This window comes from Belonocnema kinseyi, chromosome 8 (genome assembly GCF_010883055.1).
Source record: "Belonocnema kinseyi isolate 2016_QV_RU_SX_M_011 chromosome 8, B_treatae_v1, whole genome shotgun sequence".
Classification (NCBI taxonomy): domain Eukaryota; kingdom Metazoa; phylum Arthropoda; class Insecta; order Hymenoptera; family Cynipidae; genus Belonocnema; species Belonocnema kinseyi.
Genome location: NC_046664.1, coordinates 62682566 through 62702769, shown reverse-complemented (window position 1 = coordinate 62702769; position 20204 = coordinate 62682566). Strand labels below are relative to the sequence as shown.

At 26.2% G+C, this 20204-nt stretch overlaps 1 protein-coding gene across 6 annotated transcripts in view; it reads right to left on the bottom strand.

Moving 5' to 3' along the window:
- Positions 1 to 16246, bottom strand: part of LOC117177917 (tyrosine-protein phosphatase non-receptor type 4) — a 34491-nt gene extending 18245 nt beyond the window's left edge. For 2 of the 6 annotated variants that reach the window (XM_033369019.1, XM_033369022.1), the window contains exons 1-10: positions 15974 to 16236; positions 15503 to 15558; positions 9898 to 10109; positions 8564 to 8695; positions 8427 to 8469; positions 7835 to 8002; positions 3982 to 4102; positions 3820 to 3907; positions 3512 to 3664; positions 1116 to 1348 (exon numbers count right to left, since the gene is read on the bottom strand). In XM_033369019.1, coding sequence (XP_033224910.1) covers positions 1116 to 1348; positions 3512 to 3664; positions 3820 to 3907; positions 3982 to 4102; positions 7835 to 8002; positions 8427 to 8469; positions 8564 to 8695; positions 9898 to 10047 — 1088 coding nt within the window. In that variant the 5' untranslated portion in view covers positions 10048 to 10109; positions 15503 to 15558; positions 15974 to 16236. Of the gene's footprint in view, positions 1 to 1115; positions 1349 to 3511; positions 3665 to 3819; positions 3908 to 3981; positions 4103 to 7834; positions 8003 to 8420; positions 8470 to 8563; positions 8696 to 9897; positions 10110 to 12129; positions 12358 to 15502; positions 15559 to 15973 lie in introns of those variants that run through there. The other 4 variants (XM_033369017.1, XM_033369021.1, XM_033369020.1 and 1 more) reach the window with 4 other exon arrangements.
- Between the last annotated feature and the right edge of the window lie 3958 nt (positions 16247 to 20204).

Here is a 20204-nt window from a genome sequence, read left to right as displayed (position 1 = left end):
TTAATTTGTTTTATTCATTTGAATTATTTTTAATTTACCTTGAATTTATATGAAATTCATCGAATTCCCATATAATTCTTCTCATTTTCCTTCAATTTCTGTTCTTTTGCTTGAATTTTATTTAATTCGCCACGAATTCTATTTACTTCAATTTTACCCAAATAGATAGAAATTTTTTTTATATTTGTTTAATTATAATTCTTTGGAATTCTAAATTCTATAAAATTTTATCTTAAATCAGTTAAATATTTTTTATTTTTCCCACTCATTTAAATTAAACCTCAATTCTTATTAATTTATCCTGAATTCTTTGGAACTCTCTTGATTTTTTAATTTTCAATGAATTCCTTTGAATTATCTTAAATTCTTCTGAATTCACTCAATTCTAATTAATCAAATGATTTTAAAAAAAGGTTTCGTTTTTTTTTTTAATTCACACTGAAGTCTTTTAAACCTATCTTGAATTCTTACGCATTTGATCAAATTTCTTTGAATTTCGCTGATTCTTCTAAATTCATTCCAATCTTACTAAAATAAGTGGTACTTTTAAATTTGAACTTTTTTTCAATTCACTTGAAATTTTTTGAAATCCACCTTGAATTTGTATGAGCTTTATCGAATTCTTCTCATTTTCCTTCAATTTCTCTAAATACGCTCGAGCGTTATATAATTCATTGGTTTATTATTTTTATTTATCTTAAATTCTTTACAGTTCATCTGAAATTCTTACAAATTCCATAGGATTATTCTGTATTTAAAATAACATTAGTCACTTTTTCCAAGTAAATTAGGCTTTTTTTAACATTAATAATTTAACAAAAGCTTCGTCGTTCAATTTACCCCTTCTCGAGTTTAATATCATTCCTGCTGTACTAAAGAATCTTTCGAAAACTAGCCGTCACAATTTCAATAGTCAAAAAGAAAAGAAAAGTAACGAAAACAGCAACGATTCTTTGTTATTGAGAAAATGTAACTAGTAGTTACGAATTCGTTACTTATGTACAAAAGTAACCTCCTTATCACTCTCGTTACCAAAAAAAGTAACTAGTTACTTTCCATCACTGAATTTGACATAAATAGGCAGACTTCAATCATTTTTAATTTAATTGTATTACCTTATAAAAGTCCTCTCTACTCTAGCACGGTGCTTTCCATCTTCCACTGTCTGGAACTCCGTGCGACCAGAATATGTAAATCGACTGCTCAAAGTCAGGGGAAACCGACGAGGTCTCATCTTCGGACTGTGGAGTCTGAAGAACGTGTGGTGCTCCACACAGGCCTTCCACAAGTTTTTCGAACTACGATATGTTTGCATGTTGAAACCCAATAATGTGTCATAGTTTTCCGACTGCAGCAGAAAAAGATTTCCATTACAATTTATAACCCAACTTCTTCTTATTATTTTTTTAAATGAGAAATCTTTTTCAGATTAATTTTGTTTTTGTTTGAATATTAAATATTAAATATCGAAAGTCATGGGTGAAGGGTGAAAATTCATTTTATAATTTGTATTATCTTCTCAGTTTAATTAATTCACCGCTCTGAAATTATTTTACTTTATTATATAATCTTTTCTAGGACCATTCTGTTTGAATATTAAATTTTAAATAGTGAAAGTCCTGCCTGATGGATGCCCAGATCATTTTATAATTTGCGAGATTAAAACAAACATAATATCTTTTAAGTTTTATTAATATATTCCTCTGAAATTAAATATAACAGGGATGACAGTGCAAAAAAAGAGGAATAGGGTAATTTTTCACGAAAAAGGGGGAAAATAAGGGAAAGCTTAAATATTTACTTTTTCATTTAGAAAAGAAACAATATTTTTATAAGAAATTATATAATTTTTTAATAATGTTAAATTATGTTTTAATTATTTATGCCATTAAAGAATTTAGGTTTTAAACGAAACCTCTTGAAATACTTACGAATCTTTCAAAATAACTTAAAATTTTTGAAATCCTTCGAAATTTGTCGAATTCCTTCATATCCCTTGAAACTGTTGATATTCGCAGAAATCCCATGAAATAACATTTAATTTTTTCCCTAAAGTTCTCTAGCAATTCCTTAAAATCCCTTGAAATCGTAATTATCTATTAAAATAAGTAGAAATCATTTGAAATCCTTTGGATATAAATTAAAATTAGTCATTAAAATCTAAAAAAAAAAGTTAAAATAAAATGCACGCGTGCGTTCTCATCCATGGATTTTTATTTTCTAATATTAAAAACATTAAGTATTTAAAAATCCACAACAATACATTATTTTAAATTAAGTTCTAAAATTGCTTAAACAAAATCGCCTGAAATTCTTTAGAATCTTTTAAAATAACTTGAAATCAATAAAAACGTTTAAAATTCGTTAAACCCCTTAAAATACATTTAAAGACTTTGTAAATCGTAAAAAAACCCATTAAAATATGTAAAAATCAATTAAAATTCCATGAATATAAATTTAATTACTCTAATAAACCGTTTAAATAAAATGCACGCGCGCCAACCGCGCACTCTCGTTCCTGCCTAAAGAAATTAAAAAATTAATTAATTCTTGTTAGTCAGATAGGTTTGAAAAAACTCTTACTTTCGTAAATTTAATATATTCATGGATGTCCATAATTTTTACGTATTTGGAGTTCCTAATTGTTTCTATTAATATTGTTAGTCACATAATATTAAATTTTCAATATCAATATTTTAATTATGTTCAAACAAACATTTTTTATACTTGAAAAATTGACACGTACACTTGATTATTCAGAATATGTTGAATTTAAAACGGTCAGAAATAGTATAATGTTATTGTACAAAATCAAAATTTCAAATTCCAAACGCTTATTAAATGATGAAAATTTTCAGAGTAACCCCTGAGAGTTAGAATAATGTTAAATACAAAGTTGTGAAAATAAAAATTAATTTAATTAATAAGACAATTTTTGGTTTTGTTTTCATCCAAAAGAAAATCTTAGGTTTCTTCAAATAAGAAAAATATGGAAAAGACGTAACTTTAAATTGTGATAAATCTTTTTATTAATTAAGTAATGTAGGAAATGTATATTTCAAGAAAAAAATGTAACATCTACTAAGCAGTGCGCTTAAATTGGTCGAAGTTTTAAAAGCTGGTTTTTGGTAGTTTTTTAAAATTTGATCAATTCTAGAACTGATTAAAATTGTGTTCAATCGAAAAATGTCATTAAAATTAGTTGTAAATCTTGTAACTCTTGTTTGGAAAAAATATTTTTTCTTTATGGTTATACTTAAATCCCAAATACTTTAATTTTGAAATTAATCAAACTTCGAAAAAGTAGAACTAATTATAATAGATAATTCTCTAAATTAAAAAAAATCTAGTTTTGTAGAATAATATTGTAAATGTAAAAAGAAAAATTGAATTTAAAAGGGGAAACGCAGGGACATACGGGGAAGGACTGCACACCCTGATATACCCTGATCACAAACACTGTAATCCGAGACTCCTAAATTAGCTTGATACTTATTTAGAAAAAACTTACTTGTTCCCTTCTAAGTTGTATGAAAAACTGCTTGCGCTTGAAAGAAATTTTCACGATTTTTGACCATGAAAATACGTTAATCTTTACGTTGTTTTGAAAAACAACCAATCCTATCGATGTCACGCCTAATTGTATCTCCTTGTTTGTAGAATCCTGTAAATGTAGACAACTTTATGGCGACAGTTTTTAGTATAATAGCTGAATTAGTGAAACTTACGTGATGCAAGGTCGATATTGAATCAAATAAAAATGGTATTAAATAAATGAAAGCATATTACCAAATTAAGAACAACAACAAACATGCATACCCTTGCCTTATGTAATTCGACTCCATACATATCAAGCCGTTTTGCATGATCCAAGAAATTAAATTCTGCATCCGCCGGTAGTTGTCCCCTAGAAAGATATACACATTTTTAGATTCAAATTACTTTAAAAAATATATTTTTTTCTTTCACAAAGATTCATACTTGTGTAGTTTATGTAATTCGGCGATTTTCTTCTCCATTTCTTCAGTTTGCCCAGGGATTAATTGTAAGCGGGATAGGTAGCCAGCACCATGTTCTTCTGGAAGATAATCTCCCAATTCAGCTGTAAGAGAAAACAATGATTTAATACGAACCAATAAAAATATAATTGTATACAGGATGTCTACTCAAATTCTAAAAAAATTCCCTGAGAATTCCAGAATTTTTCCAGGTATCTCTACATTTTTCCAAATATTTTTTTTTAATGTGGATCCGTTAAAGTATTCAGGATGGCCGTTTTAATCGAAGGAAAAAATTCCCGGTCATTTCCCGTTTTTTTTCCGGTTCGCAAACATTTTTCACAGCCAATGAAATTTAAAAAAATCAAACTATATTCTAAACATTTTTCCATATAAAATAATAAACAAGAAATTAAGGCATTCAAAGTGTAACACTTGAATTCTAAAGTTTTAAAATTGAAGTTTAAAAGTTTTTCAATTCAAAAATTGTGTATTCAAATGCTCAAAAATTTACACGTACCAAATGGAAGGTAGTAACACTTTTAAAATAAACAATGTTAAATGAAATGCAAATAAACTGCAAAATTTATAACTTTTATCAATTATAGAATTCAGAGATTCACATTAAGTTCCAAAAAAATAAATCCACGTTAACATTTTCATAGTCTAAATTAAAGAATCAAGTAATGAACTTTTAAAATTTTCAAAATTATGTTATTTTATGTAATTTTAAGCTACACATTAAAAATTGAAAAATAATTTTTTTAACTTAACAGTTCTTAAATGAGAAGTTAAATTATTTTTATTTCAAATAGTCCAGGCATTCTTTAAAAGCTTTACAATTTTATTTCAAAATCTTAAGAAATTTAGAAGTGGTTTTAAATTTTTCCAAATTCCAAATAAGTTTTGAATTTTTTTCGGAACTTTTAAATATATTTCAAAATGAATTGAATTTTTTCTATAACTTTTAGAAAATCCTGCAAATTAAAAAAAAATAAATAAAAAATTCGAATTCATAAATAATAATAGAACACTTTTTATTTGTAAAAATATTAGAGTAATTTTAAGAGATATTTAGATGTTTTAAAAAGATTCGAACTAAATTTAGAACTTGAACTAACTTGAAATACTTACAGCCTAATTTAAAATAAAATGCAGATTTTTGCAGATTTCAAACAAAAAATTTAGAATTTTTTTAATAATTGTGAAAGACTTCAAAAGAATAAAATATTTTCTTAAGAGTCTTAGGAAAATGGAAAATGATTTTTCACTTTGAAAAATTATTGTAATAGAAAGTTTAAAAAGATATTAAGAGATTGAAAAAAATTATCAAAGAAGAACATGGAAGATTTTAAGAATTATTTTTAAGTTGCAGGATTTACAAAAATTGTAGGAAATTTTCGATTAATTTAAAAATACATTTAGAAGTTCTGAAAAAAAATGTTAACAAACGTCGTTTCAATTACTTGAAATAGTTCCAAGTTTTTAATTAATTTTGAATCTTTTCAAAACTTATATGTATATCTTAAAATTACTCATATATGTTCTACAAATAATAAGTGTTCAATTGTTATTTATGCGCCAAAATTAAAGTTGTAACGCTAAAAGTTTTAAACTTTCTCGAAAATCTAAAGATTCAAAGCTTTCTATGAAAAACAATTCAGTTTCAAAGTGTTTTCTTTTATATATTTGGTTTCAATTTACTCGTCTTAAATTAAGAGTGAAATATTGCTAAATATTAAATGCTTATTCTTTTTCTACATTAAGAAATTTCAAATTAAATAGGATAAAAATTAAATAATTTAAACTCACAAAATTAAAATTTAATAAAAACCTTTAATTATGACTGTATTATTATGGATTTTTTTTAAAAGTTGAAAATAGTAAAACGCACGTTTACATTTTTTAATGGCTAAAAATTATTGATAAATCATGAAAATTTGTATTTAAAAATACAATTATCGGAATAAATGAAATATTAATTTCAATTCTTATCAAGACATTCGGATTTAAACAGTTACAATCTGGAAATTCTCTAATTTTGAACGGATTTAGAATGGTTTGGTAATATTTACAGTTGATAAAATTAAACTGTTTTTATCAAAAATTTTCAACTTCAAATGCTTTTAATTTTTAATTCTTTAAATCTTCAAAACTGCAATTTAATTATTTCAAAAACTGTTAAAATCGAACTTGGGCAGATTTTTCTTCTGAAAATTCGTAACATTCTCGTTCTCACTGCCCGGCGACCACACTGTTTTTTATAAAAAAAAAAATCTTCGGGTTTAAAAAGTTTTAATTTTTTAACCTTTAAAACTGCATTTTAAATTCTTGAAATTAAAATATATGCTTGAAAATTAAAAACCTAAAATGAAAAATTTTTTAAGTAAAAGATTTTCGAATTAAGTATTCTTAACGAAATGATATAATAATTCATAAAAATCACAATTTAACAAATTATTTTTAAAACGGTTGAAATCAAAGTTGGATAACCCGGTTTCCCGGGCCACCAGCCACCCTGTTATTAAGTATAGCATTTTTTATAAAAATTCTGACCTACACTCCTACAACCAAGCAGTGGAATTCTCAATAAAGTAGTTCAAAAAGTTAACTTTCAACGAAACACATGAATTTTGAAACAAATAAAAAAATGAATTTTCATACAAAACAGTTAATTTCTAAGTAAATAGTTGAACTTTCAACAGAATATTTACAACAAAAAGTTAATTTTAAATCAAATATTGATTAGAAAAAAAATTAATTCTCAATCAACAGTTGAATTTTCTACAAAACAGTAGAATCCACAACCTAAACAGATTAATTTCCAAAAAATCCAAATATGAATTTTCGATCAAAACGTTAATTTTCAGTCAAATAATTGAAATTTAAAAGTAAAAAGATTAATTATCTACATAGTAATTCAAATTTCACCCTGACAATATGAATGTTTATAAAAAAACTTAATTTTCAATGAAATAGTTGACTTTTCAAGAAAACAGTTGAATCTAAACCTAAACAGACTAATTTCCGAAAAAACTAAATATGCATTTTCAACCAAAAAGTTAACTTTCAACGAAACACTTGAATTTTGAACCAAATAGTTGAAATTCCAAGCTAAAAATGTGAATTATCTACAGAATAGTTAAAATTGACATACAAAAAAAAATAATTTTGATACAAAGAAGTTAATTTCTAACCAAATAGTTGAACTTTCAACAGAATATTTGAATAATTTGGCGAAACTGATTAACTTTCAAAAAAACAGTTGGAATTTTAACCCAAAAATAAGAATTTACAACAAAAAGTTGATTTTAAATCAAATAGTTAAATTTCCTATAAAATAACCGGATTTTTAACAAAATAATTGAATCCTCAACTTAAAAATATTACTTTCCGAAAAACGCAAATATTATTTTTCAACTAAAAATTTTATTTTTCAACTTAAAAAGTTGAATTTTCAACCCGAAAATATTAATAAAAAAAAGAATTAATTTTAAATCAAACAATTGCAGTGTCTACAAAATAGTTGAATCCACAACCTAAACAGATTAATTTCTAAAAAATCCAAATATGAACTTTCAACCAAAAAGTTAATTTTCAGCCAAATAGTTGAAATTTTTAAGTAAAAAGATGAATTATCTACATAGTAATTCAAATTTCACCCCGACAATATGAATGTTTATCAAAAAATCTCATTTCTAATCAAATACTTGAATTTTTAACAAAATAGTTGAACCCTCAACTAAAACAGAATAATTCCCTAACATTGCCAGGTTTTCCAGACGAGTAGACATTTTGATATAAGTAAATTTAGTAATCTGGTAAAGTTGACTTACATTGGACAGTATAGCTGGCTATAAGACAAGCCGTACTTGGAGGTAACTGGAGCCTTCCTTGGAGAATATCTCTTCTGATTTGTAAATAAAACTGATATCTAGTATACTCTTCCTGTAATTTGCTTGGATCGGATACATAAAATTTGACTCTGAAGAAAAACTGCCCACCTAAAGCACAAAAATGTCTCGTTACTGACCGTTTTTTTACTAGGAATTAATTTTCTCTATTTATTTTCAAGTTTAAGCCCTCAAAGCTGAATAATTTATAATTTGAAATATTAAAAAAAAATAATCTGAAATTTTCGGAATCTATTGTGGAATAATTCAAAATCTGAAGCATATCAAACTAAAAGTAATACATTAAAAATTAAACAATGTCAAACAAAAAACATCATTATTATGCAAATCGAAGCTTTCAAAATTAAACGAACTACTTCCAAGGTAGAAGCCATAACACTAAACGATTTTTGCTTTGAGCTTCCCAAACAGAAAAATAATTCGAGTCGTAATTGGATAAGTTATTCTACTAAAACTAAAAACAAAAAATAAAATATTCACTTTTATTTTTACAAAGCATGATCTTTACCCTTACTTCTTATCTGTTTCTTCACCGGTTTAGAAGGATCTAACCATCTCTGTAAAGGAAAATGGAAAATATCATAACCACACTTAATCTGTACGTTAAGATTATAAATCATATTTCCTACTCTTATTGACTTTTTTACGCACCATCACATCTGGGTTTGGACACGAGGATGTTATGGCCCCATTTTCAGAATATTGGAGACCAAAATAGTCTTTTTCTATGAGTTCTAAATGTTGAAATACCAGATCTAAGAGGACTTGTCCTTTTGCTCTTTTCTGCAATGCAAATTTTCTTGTTAAGTTTATTGTTCTCTTTATGTCCTCGTCTCATATTATAGTCAGGGTGTCTATCCGACAGCTGATTTTCAATTCCCGGTTTTCTTACGGTCAATTGCTAATTTTTGTCGTCCAATTTATGTAAAATAGTTTACAAAATTTGAATGATTACAAACTATTTTCTAAGATTTCATGGGATTTCTAAACATTTTCAAGATTTCTGATAAGCAAAGGCAACTTTTGAAATAAAATTATAATTCTGATTTGGTGCAAAGAATTTTGCAGAAGAATTACAATTCTGATTTGGAATCGAGAATTTTGAGATTACAATTACACAGGTTTGGAAAATCGTTTTTTGGTAGTGATGGGAGATCGAATTTTGAATTTTAATTTTTGACACAAACAAATTATTCTATTCAGAAAAAATCATCATCTAGTGTGACGATATCGCATTGAGCTAGACGATTATTCGAAGAAAATCAATAAATTGTAAAAATTTACAGAAATATTGTGAAGAGAACAAAAATTTATTACTACGCAAAAATTCTAATTTAAATTGTTTTATTTAATAAATTAAAAAATGAGAATTTGAACAAGTTTTTTTTTTATCACAACGTGTATATGACTTTTTAAAAATTTTCTATACAATAAACCTATTCGCGAAAAAATGATGTTTATCTACTTCTGGAATGCTATCCTATAATTTTTTCAGAAAATTCTCTATACCAAGTGGCGATTAAATTCGTTTCAAAATTCCTTGTTCCAAGTGAGAATTATATTTACTTACAGAAATTTGCATCATAATTCAGAAATGTAGTAACTCTCCTTTTCCAAAATTTGGAACAGGAAAGTTTCAGACTGTAACGAATTCTGACTTGGAACAAGAATTTTTTCGAAATATTCTTCAAAGCCAGAATTAAAATTCTCTACGGAAACTTTCTGTCCTAAAATAAAAATTAGAATTCTTAACGACATTCCCTATGCAAAAGTCAAAATTATAATTCTTCGCGAAAACTCATTGTTCTAATTGTCAAAAGTTTATTTCTTCCCTGAAATTCCCAATCATAATCCGACCTTTTCCCGTTGAAAAAAATTCCCGGTCATTTCCTGATTTCCCTGTCAGATGAGACACTCTGATAGTGTTGTTAAAATAAATGAAAAACATATAGGATTAAATAAAATAATAGAATTATGAGACATACATCTAACTGAAATGTATGTTGAGTATCATCAAGGAAAACAACAGTCGCTGAAAGAGACTTCAGCCTCCGGTCTCGCGCCAGCTCTGCACCTCGGACGTGGTAGCTCCCACTGGAGCCACTCAAAGCTCGTCGTGATACACTTTCAATCATCTCAAGAAAGCAAAGGTGAATCAACCACCTTCGCGGCACCACCTTTCTGCCACTGTGTCCACCTAAATTGCGATCAAATTGAAAAATAAGAGTTAAATTTTCTGTATTTTATTGGACACTTTTTGTAAAAAGTGCAAATTCATTTTTTTGTATCCTATATACAGGGCTGCCGCAAACTAATGTAATTGAAAGTGACTAATTAAGACTAGAAGCGATTACTGTTCACACAAAAGGAGACCTGTATATCAAAACAAACATTTATCTACTCAAAAATTTCGATTGCATTACACTTTCAATTTACCGCCTTGTATTTACAAGATTAAATGAAATTGTATAAAAATTGAAATTGTTACAAATATGGCCAAATTAAAACAGTTGTTTATTTTTTGGTTGAAATTAGAATATTCAATGATTAATTATTCATTCAATTATCAATTGCACCAATATTATGAAATATTATTCTAATTCCTTCTTTACTTTCCAGAATTTAAAAATACACAAAGTTGATTTCAACCAAGAAAGATGAATTATCAACCAAGTGGTTAGATTTTTCATTGTAAAAGGAAGGGTGTTTCTAAACTTTTAACTAGCTTAGATATTTAAATAAAAAGTTCAACAAAAAAAGTTTTCAAAATTAATTTTAAAAAAAAAAGAATTTTTAACAAAATTCTTCAATTTCAAACCAAAGATATTCTCATAATCAGTCAAAAATTATATTTGGTATAAAAAATAAAATGCTGATGAAATTACACTACCGCCAATTAATTTGTGTACAGCTTTTTTTAGTATTTAAAAATTTTGAATTGTTAATTTTATAAATTATGAAAAGATTAATTTTCTACTAAAATACGAATTTTTAACAAAAATACATGAATTCTCAACCAATTAATTTTCGAACAAAAAAAAGACGAATTTCGACAAAATAGTTAAATTCTTAAACCAAGAGATTAATTGTCAACTAAAACTATGAAAGTTTAACCAAAAAATAGTTTTTAACAAAGCAGTTTAACCTTAAACTAGGTATGTAATTGAATTTTCAATAAAAAATGCTGAATTCTCGTTTAAAAATATTATAGTTAATATTTCAACCAAAAAAGAGGGAATGTTCAATCAAATATATAAATTTGTAACCAAAAAGATTAATTATATACAAAGAAGATTAATTTTTTACTAAAAAAGATGAATTCCCAACAAAATACATGAATTTTCAACCAATTAGTTGAAGTTCTACTAACAAAGTATGAATGTTCAATTAAAATTAAAAAAACAACGAATTTTCAATAAAATATTTCAATTTTTATCCTAAGAGTAGCGTTTCTAACTAAAATTATGAACCTTTGACCAAAATTATTAATTTTTAACTAAAGAGGTAAATTTTAAACTAAAATACAAAGTTTCCTCTATGGGGAAGCATTAAACTGGCACCAAAAGCATTTTAAACCAAACAGTGGAATTTTCAACAAAACAGTTGAATTGCCGAACAAAAATACGACTTTAATATTATTATTATTATTATTAATGGTTACAAATGTATGTCATTTGTTGACAATTCATTTTTTTTTTTTTTTTTTTTTTTTTTAGAAAATTAATCTTCTCAGTTGAAAATTTTGCTATTTTATTGAAAGCTCATCTTTTTTGCTTTCAAAATTTAAAATTTTGGATGGCCCGCAATAAATTTTTAGCCAATAAATGATTAGCGAAGAACTTCAAGAATATATTTTTTCTTTTTCGTTATCGATCAAATCTAGCGTGTTATTTTCCTTCATGAAAGTGACTATAGTGACTTTTTCTTCAAAAAGAGACTTGAAAAAGTGACTAGAAGTGACTGTGTGACAGCTCTGTACGCATAACATAAAGCTTCTCCAGTATCAAACAAACGCAGTCAAATTTTTCATGTACAGATAATCTAAAAATAATGCATACCTCTACATAATTCTGCTTAAATTTTCATAAAACGTATTTTAAATGTAATTTCTGCTAAAGTTCAAATTATATGAAATCAATTTTGTACATGTTTTTGCTCATCTAATAGATTAATTATATCAAAATTCAACAAACAGTAAGATGCGTAATAGATCTTACCTTTCTACGCTAAAATTAAACAAAAATAGTTTTTTGTTCTAGAAAACAGACTGTTCTAAGGTTATGTGCAGTCATGTGTTTCTTCCGGTAAATTAAAACTATCATTGAAAGCCGTTTATGTCTTATGAAATCAAACCCACATTTATATATCTGCTACTTCAATAAGTAAAAAGGGTTAATTACATTCCACTGAGACTATCAACACTAAATTTATTAAAATTTCCTACTGTCCAGTGAGTTATATAACTTAGTGGGTACTATTAGAGTGTATGCCGAAGTAATATAGAGCACAGTATTCTCAAAATAGTTTAAGCATAAGGCTAATCTAAATTCTCGAGAATCTGAATTTCTCTGTTGGTAACTCTTGCTGTGAATTCTCAAACTGAAGGTTTACGAAGTAAATTAGAACTTTCGTGAGATTATGAACATGCAGTTTGTTAAATTCATTCATAAAAATAAATCTTACTATGTGTATTAAAACTTGTATTTTTTAAATAACGTTTTTCAAAACGCAAAATACCATATCTTTTTCCAAAATAAAAATTTGTGTAGTCAGAAGTTGTCTCAATAAAAAGAGGACAACAAAAGGATGTGCTTGTTCTGATGTGCTTGCTTGTTCTAAACCTTTAAATTAACGAAATTTGGTATTGATACAGCGTCTACTCAAATCATGGAAAAAATTCCCTTATAATTCGAGGTATCTCAAGTCATTTCCAGTTATAATTTTTCGTAGCACGGAGCAATTAAAATACTTCGAATTTTTTTCAACAATCGACTCGGGACATGCGCACAGTTTCGCGAGTTTATTATAAATAATGTTTTTTTTTATTTTCTAGGAACTTAATTGATATGTTTAATTTATAAAGGTTTGAAAAAATATAATAAAAGATATTCAAAATATTATATAATACTAAAAACATAGTTAATTATTTCTTATATTTGTCTCTCAAGTCCATGAATTTGAATACTAATTGAAACTAATTTTGATTTTACCTTCTTACACTTAACATTACGAGCATATTTAAACGATATTAATGTATACACTGTATTACAATCAATGTAAACATCAATCAATTCCTAAAATTTCAAGAAAAAACTGCATTTTCAACAAGGCAGATGAATTTTTAATCAAATAATTGAATTTTGATCCAAAAAAGATCAGTTTTCATCCTAAAATGAAGTAGTTCAATTTTCAGTTAGAAAAGTTAATTTTGAACCAAACTGGTGAATCCTCACCTGATATAGTTGCATTTTAAACCAAAAATATTAATTTTTAACTAAATTCAGAAATCTTTAACTGGAATACTTGAATTGTTAATAAAAAGATGAGTTTTCAACCCTAAAGATTAATTTTTAACTATTAGAATATAAATCATCAACCAAAAAATGAAAAGTTAAAATGTCAGTTAAAAAATTAATTTTTAATCAAATTGGTGAATTTTTAACTAAAATAATTAATCTTCAACCGAAATAGATGAATTTTATATTAAAAAGATGAGTTTTAAACTAAAATAATAAATATTTAACTGGGATAGTTGAATTACGAATGAAAACGACGAGTTTTTAACCAAATAATTTAACTCTGAACTAAAAAAATAAATTAAGAACTGAATAATTACATTTTCAGTTGGGAAAATTTATTTTCAACCAAACTGATGAATTTTCAACGAAAATGACGAATCTTTAACTGGAATATTTGAATTTTTAACCAATTTGTAAGTAAAAAGGCGAATCTTTAACAGGAATAGTTCAATTTTCATACAAAAATATACATTTTTAGCCAAGAAGATTAATTTCTACCAAAAAGTCTAATTCTTATCAAAATCGATCAATTCTAAACTAACATAAAGATAAGTTGTTTACCAAAAAATGAAAAGTTAAATTTTAAGTTTAAAAAATGAATTTTCAATCAAACTGGTGAATTTTAGCTAAAACGATGAATCGTCTACTGGAATAGTTGAATTTTAAACTAAAAAGATGAATTTTAAACTAAAAAGATGAATTTTCAACTAAAAGGATGAATCTTTATTTTGAGTAGTTGAATTTTCAACTTAAAAGAACATTTTCAGCCAAGAATAACTTATATTAAAAAAGATAAAATTTCAACAACATACATGCATTTTCACCCAAAAAAGATAAATTGTCAACCAAAAATTTAATAGTATAATTTTCAGTTTAAGAATGTAGTTTTCAAAAAAACTGATCGATTTTAGACCAAAAAGATTAATTTTTAATCAAAAAAAGAAAAATTGCCCACCAAAAATTTAATAGTCAAATTTTGTAACTAAAACATTAATGTTTAACCAAACAGGTAAATTTTTAACTAAAATGATGGAACATTAATCTAAAATAGTAGTTACATTTTCAGTAACAAAAAAAATAATTAAAAAAAAAATTAACAAAATAGTTAAGTTTCAACCGGAGTAGTTAAATTTTCAGTAGAAAAATTAGCCAAAGGATATATGAATTTTTAACAAATTATCTCTTTTTCAACCAAAGCGATGAATTTTCAATTAAATCAATGAATGTACAACAAAAGAATGAACTTTTAACAAAAGAGTTTAACTAAAACAATTTAATTTTTAATAAAAAAAAAAAAGGTCGAATTCAACCGAAAAAGACGTCTTTTCAATATGAGTTAAATTTTCGACACAGAAAGATTGAAAAATTAATAGAAAAAAATGCTTTAAAAAACTTGAATTTTTAAGCAAACAAATAAACTTTCAACCAAGAAGGTTAATTTCATACAAAAAATAATACATTTTTAACGATCAAATTCAAGCAAAAATAGAATAGTTAATTTTTCGGCTAGAAAAATTAGTTTCAAACAAAAAACAAAGGAATTTCCAACAAAATAGTTAAATACAGTAATATAAAGCTACTTTTTCAAATAAAGAATGACCTGATTGAAAAAATAATTCCCTGACATTTCCACATTTTTAAAGGTTTATGAAAATTCCCTGGTAGTTCCAAGTTTTTCAGGTAGGGTAGACACTTTGTGGTAGATTTTTAAAGTAGAAACAGTGCAAAAGTTGTGTTTCGTTAAATTGAAAGTAATACTATGATAAAAGAAACAGATGATTCATATTTTTTTTTTGGAAACAATATATCGAGATAAAATAAGATTGGGATAATGTATTTCCTTCATTTAAAGTTTAAATGTTAAGAACTTCAGATAATAAATAAATCTTTATTTATTGATGTTTAAAATTAGAATTGTTCTGTGAGTTTTGTCCATACAAGAAATTATTTTACAAATTTTGACTGTAGCAGATACAATGTTTTAGGGCAAGTTTCAGTTGAGAGAAGATACTTCGTCTATTTGACTATTCGAAATTTCAGAATACATAACAAAAGGTTGAATAGTACTTACATTCATGATATTTCAGCCGACTCGTTTGTGAAACTTCTGTTTAAGGCAGATGCTTGCTGTAAAAGAATGATTCACTTTTATTCACGAAGAGTAGGAGCAAAGATCTTAACAATTGGAAAACTACGGACTTCAATTTAGGAACGACACTTCATAATTTACTATCAAAATTGCACTCGAACCAGTCACGAAAATTGATTTAAAAATGGCCACGGGACTCGCAGGTTCTTGAAAATATCATTAATGGTAATCGATTGTCACGCACGATAATAATAGATTTTCACCAATTAACAAGCCTCGAGTACCGAAAAATTCGTACGCGAGCAACTCGCGCAGAACCGAGTTTTGCGCTCAACAATCACAAAATATTTTAACAGAAATAAAGTTAGTCACACTAGAATTCCAACTATTTGGTGTTAAAAAGCACGTGGAATGTAGTAAACTGTAAAATTACACATTATTACTTTCACTTACGTCGCTCACGAAGACGACCAGTCACAACGAGAAAGCTGACAACAGCTATTAACGCCAACAAGCAACAACCACTATGCTACTGCATGCTGTCAAAAGCATTTTAAGCTTCTCTGGATCTTTTTTTTTAACACTAAAAACGAAACTGTTGGTTTCTATATTCCTGTGTGCATACTAAATTCAAGAAATTTTGGTTATTTTTGAGATCAGAAGGTAGATTAATTTATAATAAGAAATAACTAACTCCTCGCACAGCAAGTCCAGCAAATCACACAAATATGTACCACAAACTATAAACTATCTAGAGGGGACTTCACAGTCTGATTCCTGAACAGTGATATTAACATCTCTGCCGTTTGGCGGGAGAACTAGAGCAAACAGTAGGAATTTAAAATTTATAAAGAAAAATCTAGTTGTACAGAATATTCGACTTTAGTTCTGAAATTGTTGATAACTTTACAGCTTAAAAACTTTGTATTGCATTGACATATTTTTCTTGAAATACGATCAACTGTATTTAGCGTTAATGATTAATTTTCTTGATTTTAAAATTTTTTCTTTACTTTGCCTAGAATTGTTTTTTCGAAGTACTATATGTCCTTTTGCATCTCAGCCTGAATGCAACAAAATTAAAATGGCTACACATTATATAAATTATAGGCTGAATGCATTTTATATTTTCACTTCCAAGTTTTTTTACAACTAGCAGTAAATGCATGCGCACTAAGCGCGTTTTAACGCCCCTGATTTTTTAGTTCTTAACATTTAAAAAAAGTTTGAAATATTAACTGATTTTTCAAACAATAATTAATAATTTCGAAATAAAAGCGATTGTAATTTCTAAAAAAAAATATTGAACGGTTTTGAATTAAAAACGTTCCAAATGAAACAATTTTAGATTGGGCCGAATTAGAAAGAAAGCAATATTTCGAATAGAAGAAAAGGAATTGAGCTTGTAGAATTTTTAATTCAAAGTGTTAAAAATTTAATTTTGAATAAATAGATCTAGCAATTGAATGGTTTCAGGGACCATTTAGCAAATTAAATAATTTAATATTTTTTAAATAAATAATTTTAGATTAGAATGTTGAATTTTGGATAATTAAAAATTCAAAATACCTGAAAATGTATTATTTAAAATTGAATGTGTTCAACTTTTGAAATTCTATATGCTTTATTCAAAACGATCAAAATTTGAAATTAAATATTACATTAAATCGGAAAAAACTCCCAATAGAAAAAACTTCCGTTTTGTCATTATCCTTATTGCATCCGGACCCTCCAATACTGAATTCAATCTTGAAGCATTTAAAATTAAACCATTCTTAACATGGTTTAAAAATCAAAGTATTCTTAAATCAGAAAAGCAAGCTGAGTCATTAAAATTTAATAATTTTCAAATTTTGTACCAAGCGGTTTAAAATTGACTCATTTTAATCTTAATTGCGCAACTAATTTGAAAATAAATGATAAAGAATCTAGATGCAAGGGAGACAACTTTATTCTGGAATATTTTTATAATGTTAAAAGAAAAAGCAGCGAGACAAAAATTGAACGGAAACAAAGGATCTTCAATGTGTATAGAATGAATGAATAAAATGTGGATTCCTCTATATAATTAATTATTTAAATTTATATTTGCAACTTTGTTTTAATTTTTTTTAATTCAGCATGTTGTTTGAAATAATCGCGCGAAACTAGAAATTTTATTTTCGCAAGGATTTGATTTGATTAGGTATTTCAGATTTTTTGGGGGAAATTCAAGATGTATGCACGCTGAGGGCCAAATAATACCAATTTCATTAAACAAAACGTTATTTGCTTAATAACTTATATGTATATAAATTATTTTTTATCATAAATGTATTTGAACATTATTTTTATATTCCAAAAGCTATTCAATCAAATAAGAAAATTGATTTAAAATTCTTTTAATGATTTTATTATTTGCTTAAGTAGCTTTATAAAAATAAAAAATACAAATATTCACATGTACTTATGCTGAAAAATTATTTTTATTCAAATTACGAAAAAAATAAAATAATAAGTTTCATCCCCTGCAACTGGTATTATTGATTGGTCATCGATCTTTTTTATTTGAAAAATTACATTATTTGATGAAAATTCGTCCTATCTGGTTGAGTCAACGGCTTATAATTTAGGATATTTTAAATTGGAATATCAACTATTCATGTCACGTTGTTTATTAAAGATTCCTCTCTTTGGCTAAAAATTAATTAACTGAGGATTTAACTTATTCGTTTTTGGTTAAGAATTTAGCTTTTTTAGTTTGAAAATGAACTATTTGGATGAAAATTCAAGTATTATAATTATTCTTTTTTGCTAATTAATTTGTTTTGGTTAAAAATTAATTTCGTTTGTTAAAAATTTAACTACTTTTATAACATTTTTTTTTTGTTACAGATTAATTTTTTAGTTAAAAACTCGACGTTTTGGTGGAAAATTAATTTTTTAATGTTGTTGATTTTAACCATGATGAATTTAACCAATGATGAATCTTTATTTTGAGTAGTTGAATTTTCAACTAAAAAGAGAATTTTCAGTCAAGAAGAATAACTTATATTAAAAAAGATAAAATTTCAACAACATACACGCATTTTCACCCAAAAAAGATACATTGTCAACCAACAATTTAATAGTATAATTTTCAGTTTAAGAATGTAGTTTTCAACAAAACTGATCGATTTTAGACCAAAAAGATGAATTTTTAATCAAAAAAAGATAAATAATCAAATAATTTTAATTTTTATATTCACTTCTTTCGATAAAAATGTAACCATTTTATTAAAATTTTGTTGTTTGAAAATTAATTTTTGAACTTAAAAATGGAGTGTTTCATGAAATTAATATTTGTCTCTTCTGTTTAAATTCAACTGTTTTTTTATATAAGATAGAAATCTTTTTTGTTGGAATACGTACTATTCCTTTTTTTTTAGAATTAATCTTTTTTGGTTCATAGTTATACTAATTTCTTAAAGAAATATGAACTTTTTTAGTTGAAAATGAACCCATTTTTTTGCAAAATCGTTTTCTTTTAGCAGAAAATGTACCTTTCTTAGTTAAAACTTTTAATATTTAATTTGTAATTCTCGTATTTGTTGATCAGTTTCATGGAGAATAAACATCTTAATGCAAATCGTTGATTTATAAATATGTAACATGTGCTTTCAAAAACAAAGAAAATGTTCCTATAGAAATAACATAGGATTAAAATAGACTGAATTTGAATTGAATTTGAATAGCCTGAATTTGGCAATTACTCTTTTATTTCACGAGAAAAATTGTGTATTCGTTGATTATCTTCCATATCCTTACGCGTCTTTATTGATAGTGCCTTAATAAAAAAATAAAATAAAACTTTTTTTTTGCAAACAATAGTATTGAATTTTTATTTTATTATATATCTACTTAGAATGTTTTCCTGAAACCATCCTCTTATCTTACCGTTGTCTATTATTACAGAAAATTACGTATTGGCCCATATATTTCCAAAATATTTGGAAAAATATAATGTGTCACTTTTTATTAATAATAAGTATAATAATAATAATACTTTTTGTATTCTTCATGATAGTGTGCAACTGCAAAATGCCTACGATGATTCAGCAGATTTGGTTAGATACCCTTCGAAACATTATGTTCAAGAAATTTTTTCATATACTTTTTTATATAATAAACCCACGCGTAATTGCTGTCCTCTCAATCTGCAAAGCTTAAACATTTAAAAGGAACAATAATTTTGCAAAAAATAATGTAAACATACATTTTTAGGCAAAACCAAGTCCCACCGTAGAGATTAAGGAGATTGGTTACCGGAGAATTTTTTCTACTTTATCGGAAATTTCTACCGTTACCGGTAAATTTCAGGTAGACCCAACACTACAGTGACGTCACAAACTAATTCAACTTGACAAACAGTGATCGTATGAACGAACCAATCTTTGACACGAAATTGCGGATAGTGTCTCCTCTTACTTATTCTTGGTTCATGGCTTTTCATGGTTGCTCATGGCTCATGGCTCCTTCTAGGTTGGTGTGTAATGCTTCGGAAAGTTATTTTTTAAATAATTATATGCGGAACTGAATTCGAAGAAAAGTCAAAATTAATTCTTAACAGTGTTTCTTAATTATTAAGCGGTGTATAAAGTGATCAGTGTATGAGAGGAACTACTGTATTGAATATCGGCGATTTCTAACGTCCGGACGATTCACG